General features: G+C 36.1%; 1 protein-coding gene across 1 annotated transcript in view; it reads right to left on the bottom strand.

Moving 5' to 3' along the window:
* Window positions 1–23,884, bottom strand: part of MAGI3 (membrane associated guanylate kinase, WW and PDZ domain containing 3) — a 225,221-nt gene extending 201,337 nt beyond the window's left edge. The window contains 1 exon segment of the mRNA XM_074263089.1: window positions 23,441–23,884. Within this exon segment, the coding sequence (XP_074119190.1) occupies window positions 23,441–23,756 (316 nt within the window). The 5' untranslated portion in view covers window positions 23,757–23,884.
* Window positions 23,885–24,737: the final 853 nt, after the last annotated feature.

The raw sequence follows: 24,737 nt of genomic DNA, 5'->3' as shown, positions 1-24,737 counted from the left end.
GATAGAAACTATTGGGAAAATTAGAAATCTATGGATAAGTAATCTAGACATGAAATATGATATTTTAAGCAAATCAGAAGAACAAAGATGAAATTAGCTTTCAAATTTATGGACAGAACGAAGATAATGACCCAAACAAGTGAAGAGAACAGAAGAGAAAATGAATAGTTCGAGTATGTAAAACTTAAAAGCTTTAAATAAATAAATCAAGACAGTTAAAACTAGAAAAGAAAAGGGCAACTGAGAAGAAATCTTTGCAGCAATTCCAGAACTCATGGAATTACAGCCACAACTGGTTAGTTATTTCTTATTTATCCCAAATTTAACTTGTTCTGTATTGGTTTGCATATCATTTCCCCCATGGGATTCTAAGTTCCTCTAGGGTAGCGACTACCTTTGGCCTCTTTTTGTTTTCCCAGTGTTTACAAAAATATGTATGGCAGTTCTTTTCATGTACGAACAAAGTGACACAGTGGGTACAGCACCAGACCTGGAGTCAGGAAAAGCTTAGATCAAATCCAGCCTCAATACAACAATTAGCAAATCACTTAGTTTCTATTCACCGTATTTCCTTCATCTGTAAAATGGGGATAATAATAGCACCCACTTGATGGGGTTTTTGTGAAGAAAATTGTAAAGCACTTAGCATAGTACCTGGTACATACTAACCATTATTTGCTATTATTATGTAGCAAAAAATAGAAACTAAGGAGGAATGTCCATGAAATAGAGAATGGCTGAGCAAATCACAGAACACAAATTATTACACATAAAGAAATAACTGATTAGTTTCAAAGGAAATTGAAAAGACTTTTATGAAGGGATGAAATATGAAGTGAAGAGAACCAAAACAATTTGCAGCGACAATATTAAGAAAAACTGAAAAACTTTAGATTTCTGACCAATGTAAATAACAAGTTAGCATTCTAGAGGACCAAAGATCAAGCATGCCATTCATTTCCTGACTGAAGTGATAACTTCAAAATGCAGAATGAGACCTATGAGCAAATTTGCTTCATTTGACTACACATGTTTATTATCAGAGTTTTAGTTTTCTTTTTTGTTGGGGGTGGGGTGAGGAAGGTAGGCAGTAATACAGTATATTACTGTATATATTTCTTAAAAGCCCTTCAAAATGTCTAAATATTTTTAATCATAACCTCTCAAAGTCTCATCATTCCTCATCTGTACAATGAAAATGATGATTTCTATCTTGCCTATCTCACAGAATTCTTGTGAGGAAAACTTTAAAACTTTAAGGAAATATAAATCTGAGTTATTAACGCCTAGAAGTGATCTGAGGTCCCTACTCTATGATCTTAAGATCTCATTTGATTGAATTCAACATTTATTAAGCACAGATGTACCATCTGTGCAAGGCAATGTTTTGGTTAGGTACTGATCTTTTACAACCCAGTGAGGAAATCAGAGAGGCTCTATTCCATTCTGGAAAAGTCCCTGGGCCCAGCCTCTTCCTGCAAGCAGGGGAAGAAGAGATACCACTCCTTCTTGTTCCCTCCCAGTATGTATAGGCCTGCCGGCAGGGATTGGGAAGAAATGCAGTTTTATCAATCAGCTCCCCACTCTGGCCTACTGGGAGCTGCCTAACACCCTAAGAGAACCTGGGGCCAATCTCCTGGTGAAATTAATAATTCTTATCTCCTTCCCCAAAGAGCAAATAAATCCCCACCTAGTCATAGCCTTCCCACCCAAATAGCTTGAAACTCTGATGTCATTACACAGACTTTATTTTCTATTCTCTACTGCCCACTCCTTCAAATAACCCCACTGCCAAACCTCACTCTAGAGCTACCCCCCCTTTACCCTTTTGAATACATACTCTGTGTTTTTGTCTTCAGCCTTTTCCTTTCCTACTCCTTTTATATTCTGGTTCTCATTGAGAGCTCATTCTTGGCTCATTCCAGATAACAGATCCTCCCTGACCACCCTTTCTAGGCCTTGTAAAAATTTCATTCCCCTAAACTAATGGTCAAGATGAGGAAGTTGTAGTACTCCCGGCTCCCCAGAGCCACTTCCCAAACTCTCCCTCTACCTCCATTTCTCAAAAAACTCTTCTCATTTGAGATTCTCTCAAACTATATCTGCTGGCCAATCAAAATTATGCCAACCTCCTGACCACTCCTTTTTTCTCTCAAAAGAATTCAGTAACTTTTTAATTTGATGTAATCAAAATTTTCTATTTTGTGATCAATAATGATCTCTAGTTCTCCTTTGGTCATAAATTCCTTCCTCCTCCACAAGTCTGAGAGGTAAACTATCCTATGTTCCTCTAATTTATTTGTGATCTCGTTCTTTATGCCTAAATCTTTTGATCTTATCTTAGTATGTGGTGTTAAAAGTAGGTCCATGCCTAGTTTCTGCCAAACTAATTTCCAGTTTTCCCAGGAGTTTTTGTCAAATAATGAATTCTTATCCCAAAAGTTGGGATCTTTGGGTTTGTCAAACACTAGATTGATATTTTTATTCACTACCTTGGCCTGTGAACCTAACCTATTCCACTGTTCAACTAGTCTATTTCTTAGCCAATACCAAATGGTTTTGGTGATTGTTACTTTATAATAATATAGACCTAGATCAGGTACAGCTAGACCACCTTCATTTAATTTTTTTTCATTACTTCCCTTGAAATTCTCGACCTTTTGTTGTTCCATATGAATTCTGTTGTTATTTTTTCTAGGTCATTAAAATAATTTCTTGGGAGTCCGATTGAGATCATTATTGATCACAAAATAGAAAATTTTGATTACACCAAATTAAAAAGTTTCTGCACAAACAAAACTAATGCAAACAAGATTAGAAGGAAAGTAACAAATTGGAAAAACATTTTTACAGTTAAAGGTTCTGATAAAGGCCTCATCTCCAAAATATACAGAGAATTGACTCTAATTTATAAGAAATCAAGACATTCTCCAGTTGATAAATGGTCAAAGGATATGAACAGACAATTTTCAGATGATGAAATTGAAACTATTTCCACTCATATGAAAGAGTGTTCCAAATCACTATTGATCAGAGAATTGCAAATTAAGACAACTCTGAGATACCACTGCACACCTGTCAGATTGGCTAAAATGACAGGAACAAATAATGATGAATGTTGGAGGGGCTGTGGGAAAACTGGGACACTGATGCATTGTTGGTGGAGTTGTGAAAGAATCCAACCATTCTGGAGAGCAATCTGGAACTATGCCCCAAAAGTTATCAAACTGTGCATACCCTTTGACCCAGCAGTGTTACTCCTGGGCTTATATCCCAAGGAAATACTAAAGAAGGGAAAGGGACCTGTATGTGCCAAAATGTTTGTAGCAGCCCTTTTTGTAGTGGCTAGAAACTGGAAAATGAATGGATGTCCATCAATTGGAGAATGGTTGGGTAAATTATGGTATATGAATGTTATGGAATATTATTGTTCTGTAAGAAATGACCAGCAGGAGGAATACAGAGAAACTTGGAGAGACTTACATGAACTGATGCTGAGTGAAACGAGCAGAACAGGAGATCATTATACACTTCAACAATGATACTGTATGAGGATGTATTCTGATGGAAGTGGATATCTTCAACATAAAGAAGAGCTAATCCAATTCCAATTGATTAATGATGGACAGAATCAGCTACACCCAGAAAAGGAACACTGGGAAATGAGTGTAAAATATGAGCATTTTTTTTCTTCCCAGATTATTTTTACCTTCAGAATACAATGCTTCCTTTGCAACAACAACAACAAAATTCGGTTCTGCACATATATATTGTACCTAGGATATACTATAAGATATAATTATAAAATTAATTTTTAAAAAATCATTAAAAAAAAAAAAAAAGAATTCAATCCCCCAACCCCCCAGGCCTCTCCTCCCAAATTCCTGCCATCAGACTAGGAGATTCTAAAATGTATATTGAGACCCCTTCAAGCACTCTTACCTCCTAGTTCAACTTGTTCATTCCTTATAACTTACTCCCTTTTCCTCCACCCCACCTCACTTAACACAAAGATAGTCACATCATCAACTTCTCATCACCCACAAAATCTTCACTTCCATATTTATAAGCAATGAAATTATTTTATCTGATCATAATCTGTTGTCATTTCACCTCTTCCTCAGCCTCACTTTAGAGGCTCATCCTTACTCTGATTTTCAATGTCTCAATTCCTTAATTTTCAGGCCATCACTCCTGCATAGCTACATTCTCCTCCTCTCATTCTGACCCTTTAGTGAACCAATTCAACTCTACACTGCCCTCTTCTCTTGAAATGCCTGGCCTTTTATCCTACTTGGAATCTCGCCCCACCACAGCTCAGCCTAGATTACTTCCACCGTGTGCCTTTTTGCTTTTTCCTCATAAACTGTGAACAAAGCTAGGGAAAATCATAAAACTATGCTGATTAGAGCCATTACAAATTCATGTTACATAATCTCAATTGGGGTCTCAATGCAGCACAGCAATTCTTTCACATTTCCCTAATCAACTTTATCCCCACTCACCACAGTGACTTTTCTCAAACTTTTCATCCCACCTCAAACCCCCACCCCTCTCCAACTGAAAACCATACCCCTCTTATTTCACAGAAAAAAATTGAGGCTGACTGCCAAGTTTCTTCTCCTCTCCTCAATTCACATTTACTATGTCTTCTGCCACTTCCCCTGCCTCTGTCCCTATCTCACATGAAGAGACAACCCTTCTAGTCAAGAAAAAACCTTCTACATAACCAAGGGACCTCATTCCATTCTATCATTTCCAGAAGACTGTCCCTTCCATCCTCTATTCCCTCATTTATTCCCATTCTCTCATCTACTGTCTGCTTCCCTATTGCCTACAAATAAACTCATATCTCTCCCATGCCCCATAACTCAATCCATCCAAACCTACTAATTATCATCATATACTATCATCTCATCTCTTTTCCCTTTTCTGGCTGAACTCCTGAGAAACCAATATATAATAGGGTGCCTCCACTTCCTTTCCTTTCACTCTCTTTTTTACTCTCTATAGGCCAGCTTCCAAACAAAACTGCTTTCTCCAAAGTTACCAGTGATTCCTTAGTTGTTAAATCCAAAAGTCTTTTTTCAATATTTAGGCTTCTTGACCTCTCCACAACCTTTAATCATACTTTTCTTTTTAATTTTCTTTTTTCTAGATTTTCTTGATGCTACTCTCTCTTTATTGATCTCCTACCTATCTGAGCATTCTTGAGTCTCTTCTGCTGGATCTTCATCTAGGTCATTTCCACTAACTGTGAATATCCCCATAGGACTCTTATCTGGGTCTTTTTTTCTTATTCTATATGATTTCACTTGTAATCTCATAAGCTGACATGGATTCAAATATCAACTCTATACTCATGATTCTGAAATATATTTACCAATTCTAACCTCTCTTCTGACCCTCATTCGGCCATTTCCAAATGCCTTCTGGATATATCAAAATTGAATGTACTATAAACATATTAAATTCAACATGTCCAAAATTGTATTCATCTTTATTCCAAACTTTCCCCATTTCCTAATGCTGTTAAGAATACTACCACACAAGCTAGATGTCATCTTCAACTCCCCACTCTTCACTATCTACATGCAATTACTTGTCAAATGTGGTCCATTTTACCTTCATAACATCTCATATATCTCCTCCCCTCTGTTTCTGTCTTTGTCACTCTAGTGCAAGCCTTTATCACCTCACACTGGGAGTATTACAACAGCTTGCTGCTAGGTAACTCTTTGCCACAAGTTGTCCCCACTGCACAGCCTCTTCTTAGCTATAGAAGAGGTCTTCCTAAAGAGTAGATCTGATTATGTCATATTCCCCATCATACTCACTCAATAATTTCCAATAACTATCACCTACATGATCAAATAAAATATACTTTCGTATTCAAAACCTTTCATAACCTTCACTCCCAGATACCATTCCAGTCTTCTTAAACCTCACACATACTTATATACTATTTAATATGGTGACAGTTACTTCCCGGATATTGTTCAAAGAAAACATTGACTCTGGGCTTTTTCATTGACTGACCCCTATACTTAAAATTTTCTCTGTCCTTATCTTTGCCTCCTGATTTCTTTGAAGGATCAGCTATAATTCTTCCTTCTTCAGGGAGCCTTTCTTGATCCTGCCTTAATTCTAGTGCCTTTCCCAATTGACTATCTCCAATATATCTTGTATAAACTTGTTTGTAAATAATTATTTATATATGATCTCTTCCATTAGACTGTGAATTCCTTGAGAACTGTTACTGTCCTTTCTCTTCCTTTGTATTCCCAGTACTAAGTAAAGTGCCTGGCACATATTGATGCTTGGTAAATATTTAATGACTTCAGCAATCCAACTTTATTCTTCAACATCAATCAAGATATATTTTGATAATCAAATACTATAAATCACGATTACATCTGAGTGTTACATCTGTCCTGGTCAGACCACATTTGGAATATTGTGTTCAGTTCAAGATGTAGAAGTATTTTTAAAGAGACTCTTTTTACTTTCTTTAGAAATATTAAGAAATATACTTAACTCTAAAAAGTCCTTCCTAGAGACCTGCAAAAGGTGAGTTGGGGGGAAAAAAAAGTTCTAAGTTAAATGGATTATGTATGGTGCCAAACTCTTTTAACAAAGATTAACTAGTCTTATTTATAACATTACTCTCTAAATCCCCATTTGGTTATTGATCCATTTAAGAGCAGTCTTCTTTTAGCCTGCCTACATGAAATGATTGACAGGTTAGTATCTACCCTTCTATACTAAAAAAATGGAAAAGGAGAAGAAAGGTATAATCCATCAATTTTAATTGGAACTAGAAATAGCTTAGTTGCTCAATAATGTAATGTTAACCCAGGTTGTATTTTAAGATACTGTTTCTTTGTTCAAACTTTCTATAAACATTATCTGAAATTGAATTGGTCAGAGTAATGTCAGGAGACATGAGGGACTGTGCCAGTTGGTACACCTTTCCAAAGTAAAGATGGCCTGGATATAGATTTATGTTAAATTAAATAAAACTGTTTCCTGGAAGAAGAGTCTCAGTATTAGTATTAATATTTTTTTTTCAACAAAGACATTACACTATTTAGCAAAGACAGAAATAAATTGGCAACAGTCCAGATAACATTAACTAATATAGCAAAAGACTTCAAGTTCATACCATACAAAGATAAGTCTGAAGATATTTAGCCAGTAGAAGAAAAGATTTAATGGAAGTAAGCATTTTGAAAGACTACCTATTTGTTCTTCTTAGTCCTCAAAGACAGAATTAGATGGAAGATATGAGACAAATTAAAGTTTGATGTAAACAAAAACTTCTTATTTATATCATGGAGTAGGCTAGGTCAAAAGTATTGCTTCCTGCTTAATATAGTGTTCCTTACAAGAAGCCAAATGACCATTTATAGATAAGAATGTAAAGATTCTTCTTTTCAAGTCTGTTTTAAACTAGATGGTCATAGAGGATCTCCTTCCAAATCTAAAATTTTGAGATTTTGAAAAATTCTAGTAGCAAGTAAAATTATTTTTTTATATGAAGCCTTTAAGGGAATCTTCATTAAGAGTCAAAATTTGGAATTCATTCTTTTTAAAAGAAATAATGATCAATAACTATTTTTCTCTAAGTTTAACAAATATTAAAGAAAATCATTGAAAATAAATTAATTTAGAATCTCATTTTTAAGAATAAAAATAAAAACATGAGAAATCATCGATCAATAGAGAGCCAATCTTATAGAGGGGAAAATACTGACTTAATGGTAGTATAACTCTTGGCAAGTCATTTCTCAATGATCCAACTAATTTTCTTAGATTAATAAGGATAGTGGCAGAGCAAGTGCCCACCTGAATGGGTATAAGTTTCCTATATAGACACTCATCAGCAGAGATCATAATAAAGACATTAAATTTCTAAAGAGCATTATTTTACTAGACCAGAGTTTCTTAACCTGGGTTTATGATATTTTTTTTAAATTTTGATAATTATATTTCAACATAATTGGTTTCTTTTGTAATTCTATATATTTTATTTTATGCATCTTCAAATATTATTCTGAAAAGGGGCCTTATTTCATATATTCCCAGATTGCCAACAGGGTCCATGACATACAAAAAAGATTAAGAGCCTTTGTAATATTTTCTGTTATCAGAGAATATTTCAAAGTATTCCTTTTATTTAAGAGAAACACAGATTTATAGGACCCCATTTGGTTTGATAGGCCAAACAGTCAACTGAATCGGAACTCTCATCAATGTGACTATTCTCTTTCATGTATACAAACTGCAGCTCAACTATACCCTTCATTCCATTAGCATTCTCTCTTAGTAGTTATCTAGTGGTTGCTCACTTAACTTATTTTCCCCCATTCTGTGGTTATATACTTTAAATCCTTATTCTGACATAATTTCTTGTTTAAAATGTGTTGTAGCTCATACCCACAATACAGTTCTCCATTTCTCTTTGGATCACTCGCAACTATATTTTTTTGGACACTGGCTATCAGCCAAATATTACTGGATGACAAGTAGATAAGACCTCTGTTTCAAGAACTTTGGGATCATTAAAAGAATTATGATTTCTCAAAGGCAATCTGGCTTACTTTCTTCCCACTGTTCAATTGCTCATTGTTTATTTCTTTTTCTTTTCTTTTTTTTTTTTCTGAAGCAATTAAGATTAAGTGACTGACTCAGGGTCACACTGCTAGGAAGTGTTAAGTGTGTGAGACCAGATTTGAACTCAGGTCCTCCTGACTTCAGGACTGGTGCTCTATCCATTGTGCCACCTAGCTGCCCCCAGATCACTATTTATTTATGCAATGCATATCAATCAATCAATGAAAAATTAAGGATAAAATCTGTATTTACCATATGCTAGCACTAAGATAAAGAAAAATAAATACTACAACAGAACTCTCCATGAATTCAAGGAGCTAACATTCTATGAGAGGGAATAATAAATATTACAATAATAAATATACCAAATATACAATAAATTTAAGACACTGGGAAAAATATGGGGATGGCAACTTCTCCCTTCTCAGAAATGGTACTTAAGCTGAACATTAGAGGGAGCTAGGGATTCAGAGGCAAGGGCATTCATTCCAGCCTTCAGGGCTTAGTTTGTGCCAAGACAGGAAGGTGAAACCTGGAATATTATACAAAAGGAACAAGTAAACCAACTCTTTTAGGAGCACTAATCACAGGAGGAAATTAGAAAGGCTTTTCTGCAGAAGATGGCACGTGAGCTAAGACTTAACAGGAAATAGGGATTGGCAAAGATAAGGAGGAAGATCATTCCTGAAACAGGAGACAGACTGAGCAAAAGCAGAGATAAGGAAAATGAAGTGTTTTTTTTAATAAGGAACAACAAATAGACTTACAACAGAGCATGCTGGAGGAGGAAGAGGGGAATTCAGTCTAGAAAGAGGCTAAAACCAGATTGTGAAGGACTTTAAATGTCATGAGGGAGTATTTTTCTCCTAGAAGCAATAGTCATTGAAATTGCTTGAACAGAAAAGTGACATGGTCAAACTTGTGCTTTAAATCTTATCAATTCAGCACCTATGAAGACAATGAATGGATAGGATATAAAAAAGAGTGAATCAGAAAGACCAATTAGGAAACCACTACAATAGTCAATACAATAGTCAATCAAGTAGCATTTTTATTGTTCAGTTTATCTTTCAGTGTGTTCAATTCTTTGTGACCAGATGTGGGGTTTTCTGCACAAAGATTGGATATGAGGCAGAAGGAGAGAAGTGAAGAATGAGATGTTATGAGCCCAGGGGTCTGAGCAGATGGTGCTATTCTTGAGAGTAATAGGGAAGTAAAAAGGGAAAAGTTTTGGTTAGGGGAATAAAATGAGTTTTGGTTTGGGGTCAATCTAACCTTAACTAATGTATCCCCCAGTTCAAGACATCCAATAGGCAGTTGGAAATGTAAGACTGGAGCTTAGGAGAGATGTTAAGACCGGATAAATAAATCCAAGAATCATCTGCAAAAAGATTAATCAATGCAATTTGGACTTATGGTTGAATTCATGGCAAGAGATGAGGAGAACCTAAATTAGGAGAGTTGCTATTTGAGTGGAAAGAAGAGGGATGTGAGAATGGAGATAAACAATAAATCTCAGTAACTGACTGAATATCTTGGGTGAGAGAAAAGGAAGAATAAAAGATGACTCCTAAGTTGTAAACCTAGGTAACTTGAAAAAAGGGTAGTTTCCATTATGAATCTGAGTGAATAAAACAAATTTCATTTCCCTTAGTAAAAATACAATGTTATACTACAGAATTAGTTTACGATGAAAAGTAATAAATTCTACTTTGAACAAGGTGAAATGTTTATAGAAAATCCAGGTGATTTTCCATATAAGATCTTCATAAGATCTATCAAATGACTTCTCTTCGTTTATAAAAAGATTAAAAGTTCCCTAACTAGGCACTTTATAAATTCCCTTGGAATATTATTATTACAATTGATTTATATTGGTAAAATGCCCATGTAATTATCATAATTGTGGCTACATATGTTTTATGTTCATTTTTGGGTCATAAATAGTTTGTTAAAATAAGTCATGCTGGATTTTTTTTTTAAGTTTATGTCATACCTTGTGGTGGGTTTTATGTTTTTTCAGAGTTATATTAATTTTAATTTTTTTGCTAATGAGTCAAATGCATTACAAACACAGTATTTGGCTCCAAGAGTTTTTCTATTCACATTGTTATAGTTCTAGTATATTTTGTTTTCCTAGTTCTGCTTATTTCACTTTGCTTTCCCATATAAGTCTTTCACCTGGCTCTCTGTATTATTCATACTTGTCATTACTTATAGCACAGTCATATTCCATTACATTTGTGTGCCACTATTTACTTAGCAATTCTTCAATCGTAAGAATCTATTTTGTTCCTAGTGCTTTGCTGCTAAAAATATTTTGGTGTACAAGTAGCCTTTCTATCTTTGACCTCCTGAGAGTACATGCCTAGCAACAGGATCATCGAATCAAAATGTGTGTATAATTTAGTCACTTTTCAAACATAACTCCAAGTTGCTTTTCAGAATACTTACACTAATTTACAACTCAACAAACAGCATATTAATGTGCCTATATTCCTACAACTTCTCCAGAATTAATAATTCTCATCTTTTGTCATTATGGTAAATTTTCACAGTAGAAAGTAAAACCTCAAAGTTGTTTTAATTTGTATGTTTTTGATTAATAGTGATTCAGAGAAATCTTTCATAGATTTGTTAATAGTTTAGATTCTTCTTTGGATAACTTGATATGCTTTAACCATTTATCCACTGATTAATAATTTTTTGTCTTAGATATTGGCATTTAATCCCTATGTATCTTGGATACTGGAATTTCTTCCCCTATCAACACCTTTCCTTCCTATCTTAGTTTCACTGATTTTGTTCATGGAAAAGGTTTTTTTTAAGTGTATGTGAACTAAAATTCCTTTTTTTATCTTTTTGAATCACCTCTATTCTTTGTGTTATTAAGCATTCTTTTATCCACAGTTCTGAAAAATAACTGATTTAGTTCTCTAATTTTTCAAAGTTAGAGGTCCTTTACTATTAGATCAATATCTAATTTGATCATATGGTTTAAAGTATTAATTTAACTCAATTATCTACCAGATTTATATTTAGTTTTCTTACATGGTTTATAAGCAATATATGGTTTAAAGTATTAATTTAACTCAATTATCTACCAGACTTATATTTAATTTTCTTAGTTCTTATAAAGTAAGTTCTTTCCCAAGCAATTTTTATGTTCTTAGGTTTCACTTTCTTAACTAGTCTAGTCCACTGATTTACTTCATTTTTTTTAGTTAACAATAGCTTTGATGAATATTGCTTTATAATACAATTTTAGAAATGTAAATGTTATTCTCATTCCATTTCTATTTTTTCTTATAATCTGAGATTCTAGACCATTTGTTCTCAACTAATTCTGATATTATTTTGCTTGGTTCAATAAACTTAATTGGCATAACATTAAGTTTTTAAATTCATTTAAAGAGTATCATATTGCAGAATGATAAAATTTTGCTTGTAAAAGCTCTTGGTTTGGGATTCCTGGTCAGAGTGGAAAGCTGAAGGGAAGCTTGAGCCACCATCCCCCATCCCATGATTTGAGGTGTTTACACTAATACCTCTCATTTTAAAAAAATGATCTGGCAAAGAAGAAAGAACCTTACCATTGGAACACATTATGGCAAGTGGGAAAACTGGGGTTCATCTTCAGAAAAGGTCACTTTAGTTTAAAAATCTCCTAACTCAAAGAATAACATGAAATGGCTTCTGGCCCAAAGAAAATTAAAATCTCAAAAAAAGAACTTAAAAATCAAATGAGACACTCTGAGAGAAAATCAAAAATAAATAAAAACCATCCAAGAAAAAAAAATTATAAAAAAAGAATTAACTAGAAAAGGAGTCTCAAAGATGAAAACAATGCTTTGAAAATTAGAATTGGGCAAGGGGAAATCAGGGAAGCTATGAGACCAAGAAATAACAAAACAGATTATAAAGAATGAGAAACGATAATAGAATGTGAAACATCTTATTTAAAAAATGACAGATCTGGAGAACAGATCAAAAAAAGAAAATATAAGAATAATTGGATTGCCATAAAGTTGTGACCAAAAAGAGAACCTTGACACAATAATGCAGGAAATAATTCAAGAAAAGTAAAAATAAAACAAAATCCACTGAAAATCATCTATCTCTCCTTGTGGAAAACACACAGGAATATTATTGCCACATTTTGGAAACCCCAGAGATCAAAGAATATTTTGCAAGAAACAAGGAAAAAACAATTCAAATGTGCTGGAGCTACAATTACAATTGTACAAGCCTTATCAGCAGCTACAATAAAAGACCACAAGTCCTGGAATCATAACTACGAACAATCAAAAGAACTAGGCCTGCAGCCAGAAAAATTATCTATAATTTTGAATGAGAAAAAAATGGACCTTCTACAAACTTGCATATTTTAAGGGCTTTATATCAAACAAATCAGAACTTAACAGAAAATTTAACTTATCAATATCAAATATCAATTTTAAAGAATTCAACACAAACTGTTTAAACATGAACAAATTGTTTGGAGTTTATTTTTTTAAATATAGGAAATGTCTATTATATATTTAAGATTCACATCAACAATAGGACAGCTTGTTCCAATGGCCTTGTGATGGAGAGAGCCACCTGCACCCAGAGAGATGACTGTAGGTATTGAGTGTGGATCACAACATAGCAGTTTCTCTTTTTGTTGTTGTTTGCTTGTGTTTTGTTTTCTTTCTCATCTTTTTCCTTTTTTGATCTGATTTTCTTTGTGCAGCAAGCTAATTATAGAAATATGTATAGAATTGCACATGTTTAACATATATTGGATTACTTGACATCTAGGGAAGGAAGTGGAGTGAAGGGAGGGATAAAAAAAATTTGGAACACAAGACTTTGCAAGGGTGAATGCTGAAAGCCATCTATGAATGTGTTTTAAAAATAAAAAGCTTCATAAAAAAAGGGCAGCTCAAAAGAAAGATTGGCAGAGTTAAAGAAAAAATAAGAATCACATTATACAAATGAGGTGCAAAGGAAGAATAGATACAGAGCACAGTAAAGCTATGAGAGACCAAGAAATGACAAAACAAGTTATAAAGAATGAGAAACTGGAACAGAATGTGAAACATAAGAAAAATGACAGATCTGGAGAAGAAATCAAGAAAAAAAATTAAGAATAATTGGAGTGCCAGAAAGTTGTGACCAAAAAGAACCTTGAACAATAATGCAGAAAATTATCTTGTCCTAGAGCAGTGGTCCTCAAACTTTTTAAATAGGGGGCCAGTTCACTGTCCCTCAGACTGTTGGAGGGCTGGACTATAGTAAAAACAAAAGCTCACACTCTGTCTCTGCCCCTCAGCCCATTTGCCATAACAGGCAGATTGAATAAACGTCCTCAAACAGCCATAGTTTGAGAACCCCTGTCCTAGAGTGATAGAACATGAAAGGGAAATAGAAATAGAAAAAAAATCCTCTGATCAACACCTCAAAGAGATCCTTTGTGGAAAACACATAGGAAAATTATTGCCAAATATCAAACCCCCAAAATCAAAGAGAAAATTTTGCAAGAAACAAGAAAAAGACAATTTAAATATGCTAGAACTACAATTAGAATTGTCCCAAAACTTATCAGCAACCACAATAAAAGATCACAGGTCCTGGAAGCATATCTACCAACAATCAAAAGAACTATAGGCCCATAGCCAAAAATATCATATCTAACAAAACTATCTATAATTTTGAATGGGAAAAAAATGGACCTTCAACAAACTTGCAGATTTTCAGATTTTCTATCAACCAAACCAAAACTTAACAGAAAATTTAACATATAAGAGATCAAAGATCAACTTTAACAACCTCAACACGGACAAACTGTTTATGTTATTTTTACATAAGAAATGTATGTTATATGTTTAAGATTCACATCAACAATAAGGTAACTTAAAAAATAAGAATGGCATAGTTAAGGTAAAAATACTAATCATGTTATACAAATGAGATGCAGAGGAAGAATAGATACATAGGCATTAGAAGAGGGAGGAGGATTCATAGATCCCAAAAACCTACCCACATTGGGAATGTGCTGAATAAGCAAAACTACATATACACCATGAAGAGTATAGCACTAGCACTCTCCAAAATCTATAAAGAAATAAGCAGGGGGGAGAGGGTAGAATGGGCAGATGGGGAAACAAAGGGTGAGGGAAGAAGACAAGGGAGGGATCCCTGGGTAGGGGGAAGTTAAATAATAACAAAACAAGTTATGGAGCACAAATTCAAGAGTCAGTAGGGCCAGGAAAAATGTGTATGTATGAATGTATACATACATCTATATATGTATACATAAATATATCTTTTCTTAACTACAGTTTGCTTGGTGGGAAGAGGGGGAATGAAAGGGAGAAAAAAGAAGTAAACAAGGTATGCCAAAAAAAAAAAAAAAAAAAAAAAAAAAAAACAATTTACAAGGAAATAAAGAAAAAATAGACATTCATGAATGTAATTTCTTATATTTAAATACTTTCTTCATCTGATAAGTTGCTATATATTTTGAATCCTCCTTGATGTTCTGCTAGGCACATGTCAATGTCCTCTTTTGTTTTGCTTTATTTTGTTTTGTATTTCTTTTCTGTTTTTTTCTTACTCTTGTTTTTTCAAACAAAAAAAAAAATTTTAAAAGGTGGCATTCTTAAGATACATACAGGCATACCTCAGAGATATTGCAGATTCAATTCTAAACCACTACTATAATCACATGAATTTTTTTGTTTCCCAATGCATATAAAAGTTGTTTTTACAATACTGTAGTCTATTAAGTATGTAATAGTATTTTATGTCTAAAAAAAAAAAAGTGCATACCTTAATTTAAAAAATACTTCATGTTTAAAAAATGTTAAATACTACCTGAGCTTCAGCAAGTTGTAATCATTTTGCTGAAGGGTAGGGGAGAAGGGAAGGAGAATGTGTCTTACCTCAATGTTGATGGGTGGTAGCTGCAAAAGGTTGGGATGGCTATGGCAACATCTTAAAAGACAACAATAAAGTTTGACACAGAGACTGACTCTTACATTTAGAGGTTATTATAGGATTATTAATTGGTCTAATTTCAATATTTTTGCATCTCAGAGAATAAGGAGGGTCAAGAAAAGAGAAAAAGAAGGGGAATAGCCAGTCAAAAGATCAGTGAGAACACACACAATATTTGTCAAATAAATTTGTGTCTTATATCGGCTCTACATTGTCACCTACCACCCATTCAAAATCTTCAAGCTCCAAGAAATTCCATCTTCTTTCTGGAAATTTCCTCAACTAAAAGATGGAGGAGAGCAAAGAAAGGAACCCCACCCCCCCAAAAAAGTGTTGTTTTTTTTTAATCGAGAAACTAAATAACTCTCCCCATGTGAAATATTTCTTCAATATTTTTCCACAATTGGTACTGTGGCATGTCTCAAAGGAATTCAATAAAAACAACCATTCGTTTCAACTAATCTAGAAAGCAATTTAAATTCTTGCTAAACAAAAACAAACTAACAAAAAAACCTGTTACAGGACATTCTTAGCCCAAAGATTCTACTGTTACTTATACATCAAAAAGAGGTCAAAAATAGAAAAGTTGCACATACACTACAATATTTATGACAGGAGTTCTAGTATCCATCAATTGGGAATAGCTAAACAAATCGTGAAGAATTCAGAGAAACATGGGAAAACTAGTATGGAATAGTTACACAGAGAAAACAGAACTAAAAAAAAAAAAAAATTAAAACAAAAACAAATCCCAATAACCATAAACTAAGACTCTAACAACCTAACTGGAAGAAATAAAAATTGAACACTCATTATACTAATCAAGCTTGGACAAAGAAGAGCTGAGAAAACATACTTCCATCCTTTTTTTCCCACTAATTGTGGAGATCTCTGAGTGTGGAATACTGTATATACTATCAAGTACAGTCAATGTTTTCTTTAGTCTTGCTATTCCTCCTTCCCACCATCCTTGTCCTCCTCTCGTCCCTTCCGTCTTTCTGTATGATGCTTTGTTACAGGAGACCTCTTGCTGAATAGGTAATGGAGATGATTTAAGAAATAGATGAGATACAAACAAAGGAATCAATTTTTTTTAAAAGTAACTAAATGTAATAGTTTTTGAGCCTTACTACCAAAAATTGGCCTTTAGATAATATAAAATGTAATTTTAAAGTGGCAAATGATTTTGAAGCATTTTTTAAAGAAATAAGTGCTGATTTCGCACAAACATTTGATACACTGTAAAAATAGTATATGAAAGTATTCATTTATAAAAACTATGCACTAATTTTATAAATCAAACCCATGAATGAATGTGGAGAGTTTATGTTGTCATATTAGTAAAATTATGCCAGAAAATAACAAAAATCTATCCTGAATAACAAGGTGGTTTGTTTTGTTTTGTTTTTTGGCTTAATAAATTAAAATCTAAGCCCCAGAATAGAAACAACCACTGTTTCTGAGAAACAAAAGAATACTTATAGAAATTAAGTATAGCAAGAAACTAAACAACTTAGCACGGTAACTTGTACAAAGTAGATGTTAATGTTTGTTGTATAAATCTTACCAAAAGAAAATCATCTGGAAAATTAAATGAACCTGACAGTGTTTGTTTTCTACAACTAAGAAAAAAATGAATTACAGAAAGAAGTAGAAAATTAAGATAAGCATATTTGCTGATTCAAATTTGCATCTTTCTATTTATCTACCAAAATACTCTGTAAGAAGAACGTTCTTAATTATAAAATTTTAAGAAATCATTATCTTGTCAACAATGATTTGCTGAATGGCCATTTAAAGCAAAGGCTTGGGGCAGAATGGAGGCTATCAGTTAAAAACTCAATGAAAATAATTATAATGAATGCAATGCATATGTAGCTGAGGCTGCAAGACACCAAGGGAACATGTTCCAGACAAATCAAACCAAGAACCTTCAGCATCACCTTGACCACCATCTCCCCTTAGACTTTGATGAAGACATCTTATGACCTTGTCTGACTCCAAGAGCATTAGAAATAAATAGCACTGCATCCCAACCCAGTGCCTAAGCCATCATGTTGGGAAGAATCCCTATGAAGATCCAGTTTGGCCACTACTCCTGCAGGTTACAGTAGCTACAGGTACTGATGACCCGAAAAAGAAAGTTCTCACTACCAAATTCCTTAGCATTGTCAAATGGTTCAACATCAGAAACTGACATTTTTTTTTTATTAAATGGAAAATATACTAAAGAGGAGACATTATATCTGCTTTGCCTCAATACCATTCACTTTGTATTCAACTTGTAACTAAAGCCTTCCATAAGTATTGTGTCTCCTCCTCTCTACCCCGCTTCCCATTAGAATGTGAGCTCCTGGAGAGCAGGGTGTGGCTTACTTTTTTATTTATACTCTGAGAAATTAGCACAGTGCTTTTCACAAAGTGCTTAATAAATTATTTATTTATTATTTATTCATCTACCCTTCTTTGGAAAAATGAAATACTAAAAGATGACCAGAAGTAGCCACACTATAAGAAAAATTATTTTTAAAATAGTTATGAATAATTTGACTATAAAAGTCTATCACTGAACAGTAAGACTTTGAATTCAAATTTAAATTGAAGGAATAAACTAGAGAGATAATAAAAAGAAGCTACAATTACCATTCTTCTAAGAAAAAAAGAAAGCTTATTTCTGTTATCAGAATTTTGAAAGCAGGAATGGCTCAAATTTAAGTGATATCAGATATTCTTTAGCATCCATCAGCTATACAAGCAATTCTAGTACCTAATAACCTACAACTTAAAATTACTAAGCCATTAAAGTAGAAGATAAGTTTATTAAAAGAAATATGCACACTTAAAATTAATCAAATATTTTTCCTCAAAAATATATCTTTCCCATTACAAAGCTAAGAGATAATTAACTTTCATTATTCCCTCGATCAAACATCCCAACTATCCAAACAAAATCCATCTAAATTCCATAAATTGCCTACCAAAATACAAAAGTTAAACACATTTTTTAAAACTCTCAGAAAATGCTATATGGGGGGAAGAAATATCAAATTTTTGTTTTGTCAATGTGTACAAATTTAATTTCAACTTGATCTTGCACTATATGGATTAAATTAAAAGTATAATCCCATATTTGAGACATCCAAATTATAGTGGAACTTTGTAAAGATAAATGTTCTGTACTTATGTTCCACTGAATTATCATGCACACACTGCATTTGGCTATTAGTTCTCAATTAGCTGTGTTCAGTGTATGCATGGTAATCCAGTGTCGGGACAAAAAACATTCCCTAAAATTAAATTTACATAATTTACCATCACTGACTAAATGAAGATCTCACATTTGCACTGCCTGTCACAGGCTTTGCTCTTTAAGGCAGGGGAAGAAAAATTATTCACTAGTCTACACTAAAGCAAAGGAACAAATCTTGGTTTTACCATAAAAGGCAGAAGTTCAGCCCCTTTTATTTGGTACAATAGCAAATTCAAGGAAAAAAATAGCATCTTTTCTCTCCTGATATAAAGACTATGTTTGACTGAAGAACTGAGAACAAGAAAAACCAAAACTGTTATTGAAATAGTCAAAATGATACATTGCTAAATATTGAACAAAAGCTAATTGATAATATATAGAAAATATATTTTAGTCACCTGGAAAACATCTAATAGAAATAATTATATTTAAAAACAAAAACTGTCAGCTTCAGCAACTTAAAAATGAATAGAAGATAAACAAATAAGACAAAAATAATTTTATAGGTGACTTTGGAATGAAATAAATAGAGAAAGAAGTAGCTTTGGGCAAGAAATCTTCAGAGGTCACTTTGGCTTAGCCCCAAACTCCTATGAACATTCATCTGAAAAAAAGAGAACCCTAGGTACATTCATTTTTTTCATTAATATTGACTAAGGTATCTATGAGGATAATCATTACTATCATTTCAAGTTCTCTCACTCCCCCACCACAAAAAGCTTCCACTGTATATTTTTGTACTTAATAAATGAATTGCTGATTTACATAGCACTCTGCTTTGTCTAAGCATACTTTACAATACCTTTAAAAATGATTTTTTTTTCCATTAAGTTTTGGGTAAAAAGGAAAACCAAAATAAAAATGGCCATTCCCTTTTAAAAGATTAATCGCTTACATCATTTAAGCTCTTCAAAATGAATCATAGGGGATAGAAACTGAATTCACTGGCACAGGAGAATTTCAGATGAGGGAACTCCCTTTAACAATAAGAATCCCCACCCTCTACCCCCACTCCCTTGCCACAGTTTAGAGAGCTAAGCAGAGTTAGAGAGTTGAGATTTCAATGGTTTGGCCAGACACAGCTAGTAGGTGCAAAGAGAGCAGAGGGGTTAAATCCAGGTCTTTCTGACTTGGTTTACCACATTTTCTGCTACAATAAATGCAAATGTTGTAAATATTACCATTAACTTTCAGTTAAGATACTATGCAAAGTACTAAAAGATACCATACCAATGCACACCAGTTTTGCAAATAAACGCTACAAATTCTTAATTTCTCATTCTTTTAAAGTTGTTCATTCAGAACAAAAAAATCTGATTTATTATGCAATCTGTAATAGTTAAAGTAGAACCATAGTTAAAAACTATGGCCTAAGTAAGTAGAGCAGTACACTTTGGTACTTTAGTCCAGAAGACTAGAGTTCAAATTTAAACTCGAATACTAAGTAGCTTTATGACCTTGGGCACATCACTTAGCTCTATTTGCCTGTTTCTTTATGTGTAAAATGAACTGGAGAAAATGGCAAACCACTACAATATCTTTGCCAAAAAAAAAACCAAAAAGAGTCAGACAGATATGACCAAACAATTTTTTTAAATAAATGCTAAAATGACACATTAAAATAAAGAATATTAATGTTTCAAACAGCTAATAAAGTTGCAATCTGCTTAGAAAATAGTAACAGAATACATTTGCAAGATTCCTTAGGCACATATATTTAAATTAATGAAAGATATCCATATTCTCTCACATTCCACTGGTCTCTAAATGATTACAGGATGAATAGCCAACATGAAAGGATGCCTTATCCAATCTCATTTAAAGACTTTAGAAGGAAACAGAACTCAAAAGGAAAGGAAACAAAACAAAAGGAAAACAGGAACTGATAAGAGATCAACCTGAGTTCAAATCCAGCCAGACTCAGACAATTACTAGTTGTGTGATCCTGGGTAAATCATTTAATCCCAATTGTTTAAAAAAAAAAAAAAAAAAAAAAAGGATAGCGATAAAAATAGAAACTTAAAATTTGGACAAAAATGGACATAAAGTGACTGAGGGTAGTACAGAACTCTGAAGCTACAAGTAGGCAATGCTATTAATTGTATTCAGTATCAATTGGAGTGTTTACTAGTACTTTATGCAAATCAATATATTCTGAAGCAAAATATGTTTAACACTGCCTACTAATGTTGTAGTTGTTCAGTTGAGTCTCTTTCTGACCCAGTTTGGAATTTTCTTGGAAAAAAGACCTGAGTGGTTTGGCATTTCCTTCTCCAGCCAGGAAACTGAGGCAAAGAGGGTTGAGTGATTTGCCCAGAATCACACAGTTAGTAAGTATCTGAGGCACATTTGAATTCCAATACCTGTGCTCCATCCACCCTATCCACTGAACCACCTAGCTACACCTAGCAATAGCCCATAGGTGGGAATCACAAACCTTGGAGCTAATAGCACCAATCTCCAGGCAACTGAGAACACCATATCAAAGCCTAAGTTCTTTCTTAAATTCACCTTAAAAAAAAAAAAAAAAAGGCTAGAAATGAATTGAGAACACAAAAGAATCTAGTGTTAACCAGAGAAGGCTTTCTATTTGCTTCAAAAGAAGAATAAGGAAAATGGGGGGAGGGGAGAGAATCTTGCTTTTTTACCAATCTCCCGCTCTTAAAACATTTTAAATTTTAAGATTTTTAAAGTAAAGTAAAATTTACATCTGCCATTCTCATCAATAGCTAACAGCAACAACAGACTTTTGGAGTTATGAAGTGTTTTTTATATGTTATCACCTGAATTTTCACACCAGACCTGTGGGGAAGGTACTACTGGTATCATAATCCTGGTTTTATAGATGAGAAAACAGAGGTTTAAAGAGATTAAGAGACTTGCCTGTAATCACACAGCAAGAACTCAGATATCTCCTGACTATGAGTACAGCCCTCCTTCTACTACAAGCTCTGCATAGTAACATTAATCCTGTCAAATCAGTCCCTTAATTATGAGAGATCAGGCTAAGGGAACATCATTCTAGTATGATGTTCTACATATTACCTAAGCTCAGATGTGCTTGACTGACTGAATTACAACCATAACTATACCTTTTTATCTTTTAAAAGGTTTTTACAAGTCAAGGAAGGAAACTGCCATATTAATGTTCCCAAAGCAGTGAAGTAAAAACTATGTTTCAAACTGCATTTAGTTACAAAAAGTTTATATCAAAGCAAAAAGCTTTAGTCTGAAACAAAGCCAAAAATCTAAAATAAAATGAATCTGGTGGACTGCCTGCTGAGAAAAGAGCTTCAGAATCAATACAACAAGACTGTGGAAGAACATATTTTTCCAAATACAAGCTTAAATTACACCAGTAACGAGTATTTAGTCCAGGATCTGCTAAACAGATCAAGGGAAGTTGCCTTGATCTTGGGAGGAGATGGTGAAGGGGGAGGAAATATCATCTCTCAGATTCTCCTAACATTTTGAGTTAAAGAGATAAGCTGCTGGCTAGTACAGGCCACAAATAGTCCATTACACTCTGAAGCTTGGCACATTCAATACATTAAAAAAAAAAAAAAAAAAAAAAAAAAGGTCTGACTTTGTAGCAACTTGTAGCCACAATTCAAACCCACAAACATCTCAGAATAATAAATATAAAAACCGATACACATTTTCTTAATGATAAAATTAACAAATGTCTCATCAAGAATTAACTATATAATGAGTACATATCAAAGATTTCATTATATGCAGTGTGGTCAGTGCTTTGATACAGCCAAATAGGCTAGGAAAGCAATCTGCTTTGCAGCAGGTTTCATAGTGTAAAACACACAAGAGGACAACTAAACAGGGGCCTCTTCTTTGCTGACCTTCTAAATGGCAAATAGGGAAACTGACTCATTTATAAAAGGTTTCCTTCGGCAAGACATGAAAAAAAAGGTCTCGTCCAAAACCTATGCGCATCATTCAAAAGCTCCCTGCCAGAACACAGAGACACGCTATATTATAAACTCTGTAAGGCGTTTATAGATGGAACACTGTAGTTCAGAGATTGGTGTGGTTACATTGTCAGCTTCGAGATGCTAAGATGTTGCTAGAGAGCAGGAGACAGGGATCCTGATGGGATATAAACCCTTAAGTGGTTAGGCAAGATCATGTAAACTAGGTGGTGCTTTCGGCTTTTTCTTGGCATCGTGTGTCTAAATGGGAAGAACCCTGGTTTTTTTCCCCCACTGGAAGATACCATGACTATTTCAAAGAAAATGTCAAGATTAGAGAAGAAACCAGAAGCACTAACTCCCCTAAATGCAAAGCGGCCACCCAGCCCGCACTCTCCCTTCGGAGAATTCCGCACGGAGCAAAGATTTAGGAAAGCCCGCTTCTGCCCCCGGGCTGTGGCTGCCTCTAGATAAGCAGACCTGGGCTGGTCACCTATCGGCCACGGTGTTTGCTGGCCAAATGGGCACGAACCCCCCCTCCAATGGACTCCAACGGTCCGTGCAGTCCAGTGAGAGGGAAAACGGGGAGCGGAGCTACCCCGAAGGCAGGGGAGGAGTCCCCCGGGAGGTCTGGGACACAGGGGAGGACGCACAGGTACCGTACCTGGTTTCACCGTCTTGAGGCGGATGGGCTCTCGGAAGTGGCGGATGACAGCCAACGTGTCCCGGTTGGTGAGCCCGCTGACAGGCGTCCCGTTCACCTCCAGCAGCACGTCGCCCGGACTGGGAGCCTTGCCGGAGACCACGCAGCAGGTGCCCCCGCCGGGCTCCTCGCGGAGCCGGCCCAGGTAGGGGAACTCGCCGCGCTCGGCGCCTCCTCGGATCTCGGCGCTGAAGTCCCCCGGGGGCCCGGCCCAGGACAGGGCGCACTCCTGCACCTTGCTCAGCCAATGCTTCTTCTTCTTCAGCGTCTTCGACATCCCGAATCCCGCTGGACCATGGGGGGCGCGGCGACGAGCCCGGCCCCCTCAGCCCGGGAGCCCCTCCAAGCCCGGGCCGCCCGGGCCCCGACGGGGCGGACAGCGCGGCGCGGCAGCTGCGCGGCGCCCAGAGGGGGGAGGGGGACCCCGGCTCCCGCAAGCCCCCTCGGGGGGCCCCCTCGCACGCGCGCGCGCACACTCGCGTACACACTCACACACACCCCTCGGGGGCGCAGCGGGGCGGACCCGGCTCGGGAGCTGCCAGCCCGGACCGTGGGGGAAGACCGGAGGAGGAGGGAGCCGTCCCTGGGCGGATCCTGAGGAGATCGCGGCCGGAGGGCGTCTCCGCGGTCCGCTAGTGCCTGGACTCCGCGCCGGAGCGGCGGGAAAGGGGGGGCGGGGGAGGGGGAGGCGCAGGGCGGGGGCGATTGAGGGAGCCGGAGGGAGGGAGGGAGGGAAGGACTCGCCGAGCGCGTGCCCTATGCGCGTGCCCGCTTCTCGCTCGCTCCCGCGACGGAGCTCGAGCTTCTTGCTCCACGCCCGCCCGCCGGCCGGAGCTGCCCCGAGCCGGCAGCCTTCCTCGCCGCAGCCTCCGCCTACAGCAGCAGCAGCAGCGGCGATAGCAGCTGCAGCAGCAGCAGCAGCAGCAGCACCTCTTCTGCCTGCCCCCCCTCCCCCCCAGCCCTTTCTGGCCCCTCTACGAGAACCCCGCCCCCTCCCGGCGCGCGGCGCCCGGCGCGCTGCCGTCACAGACCGGGCGCTTGGGAACTAGCCCGGCCGGTCGACATTTGCGCCGGGGATTGGCCCCGGGCGTATAGGGGGGTGGAACCCCGATGAGGCATCGGACAACCGATTGGCCATGGGGGACGGAGGAGGCGGGCTCGAGGATGAGTGAAGTTCAGGGTGGGAAAAGAGAAGTTTGGAAGTGGCAGAACTGGGGGAAAGAGAGAGAAATGGATCCTAGTCAGAGACCGGGCTTCT

The sequence above is a fragment of the Sminthopsis crassicaudata genome, chromosome 4, assembly GCF_048593235.1.
Source record: "Sminthopsis crassicaudata isolate SCR6 chromosome 4, ASM4859323v1, whole genome shotgun sequence".
NCBI lineage: Eukaryota > Metazoa > Chordata > Mammalia > Dasyuromorphia > Dasyuridae > Sminthopsis > Sminthopsis crassicaudata.
This window is presented reverse-complemented; position numbering and strand designations above follow the sequence as displayed.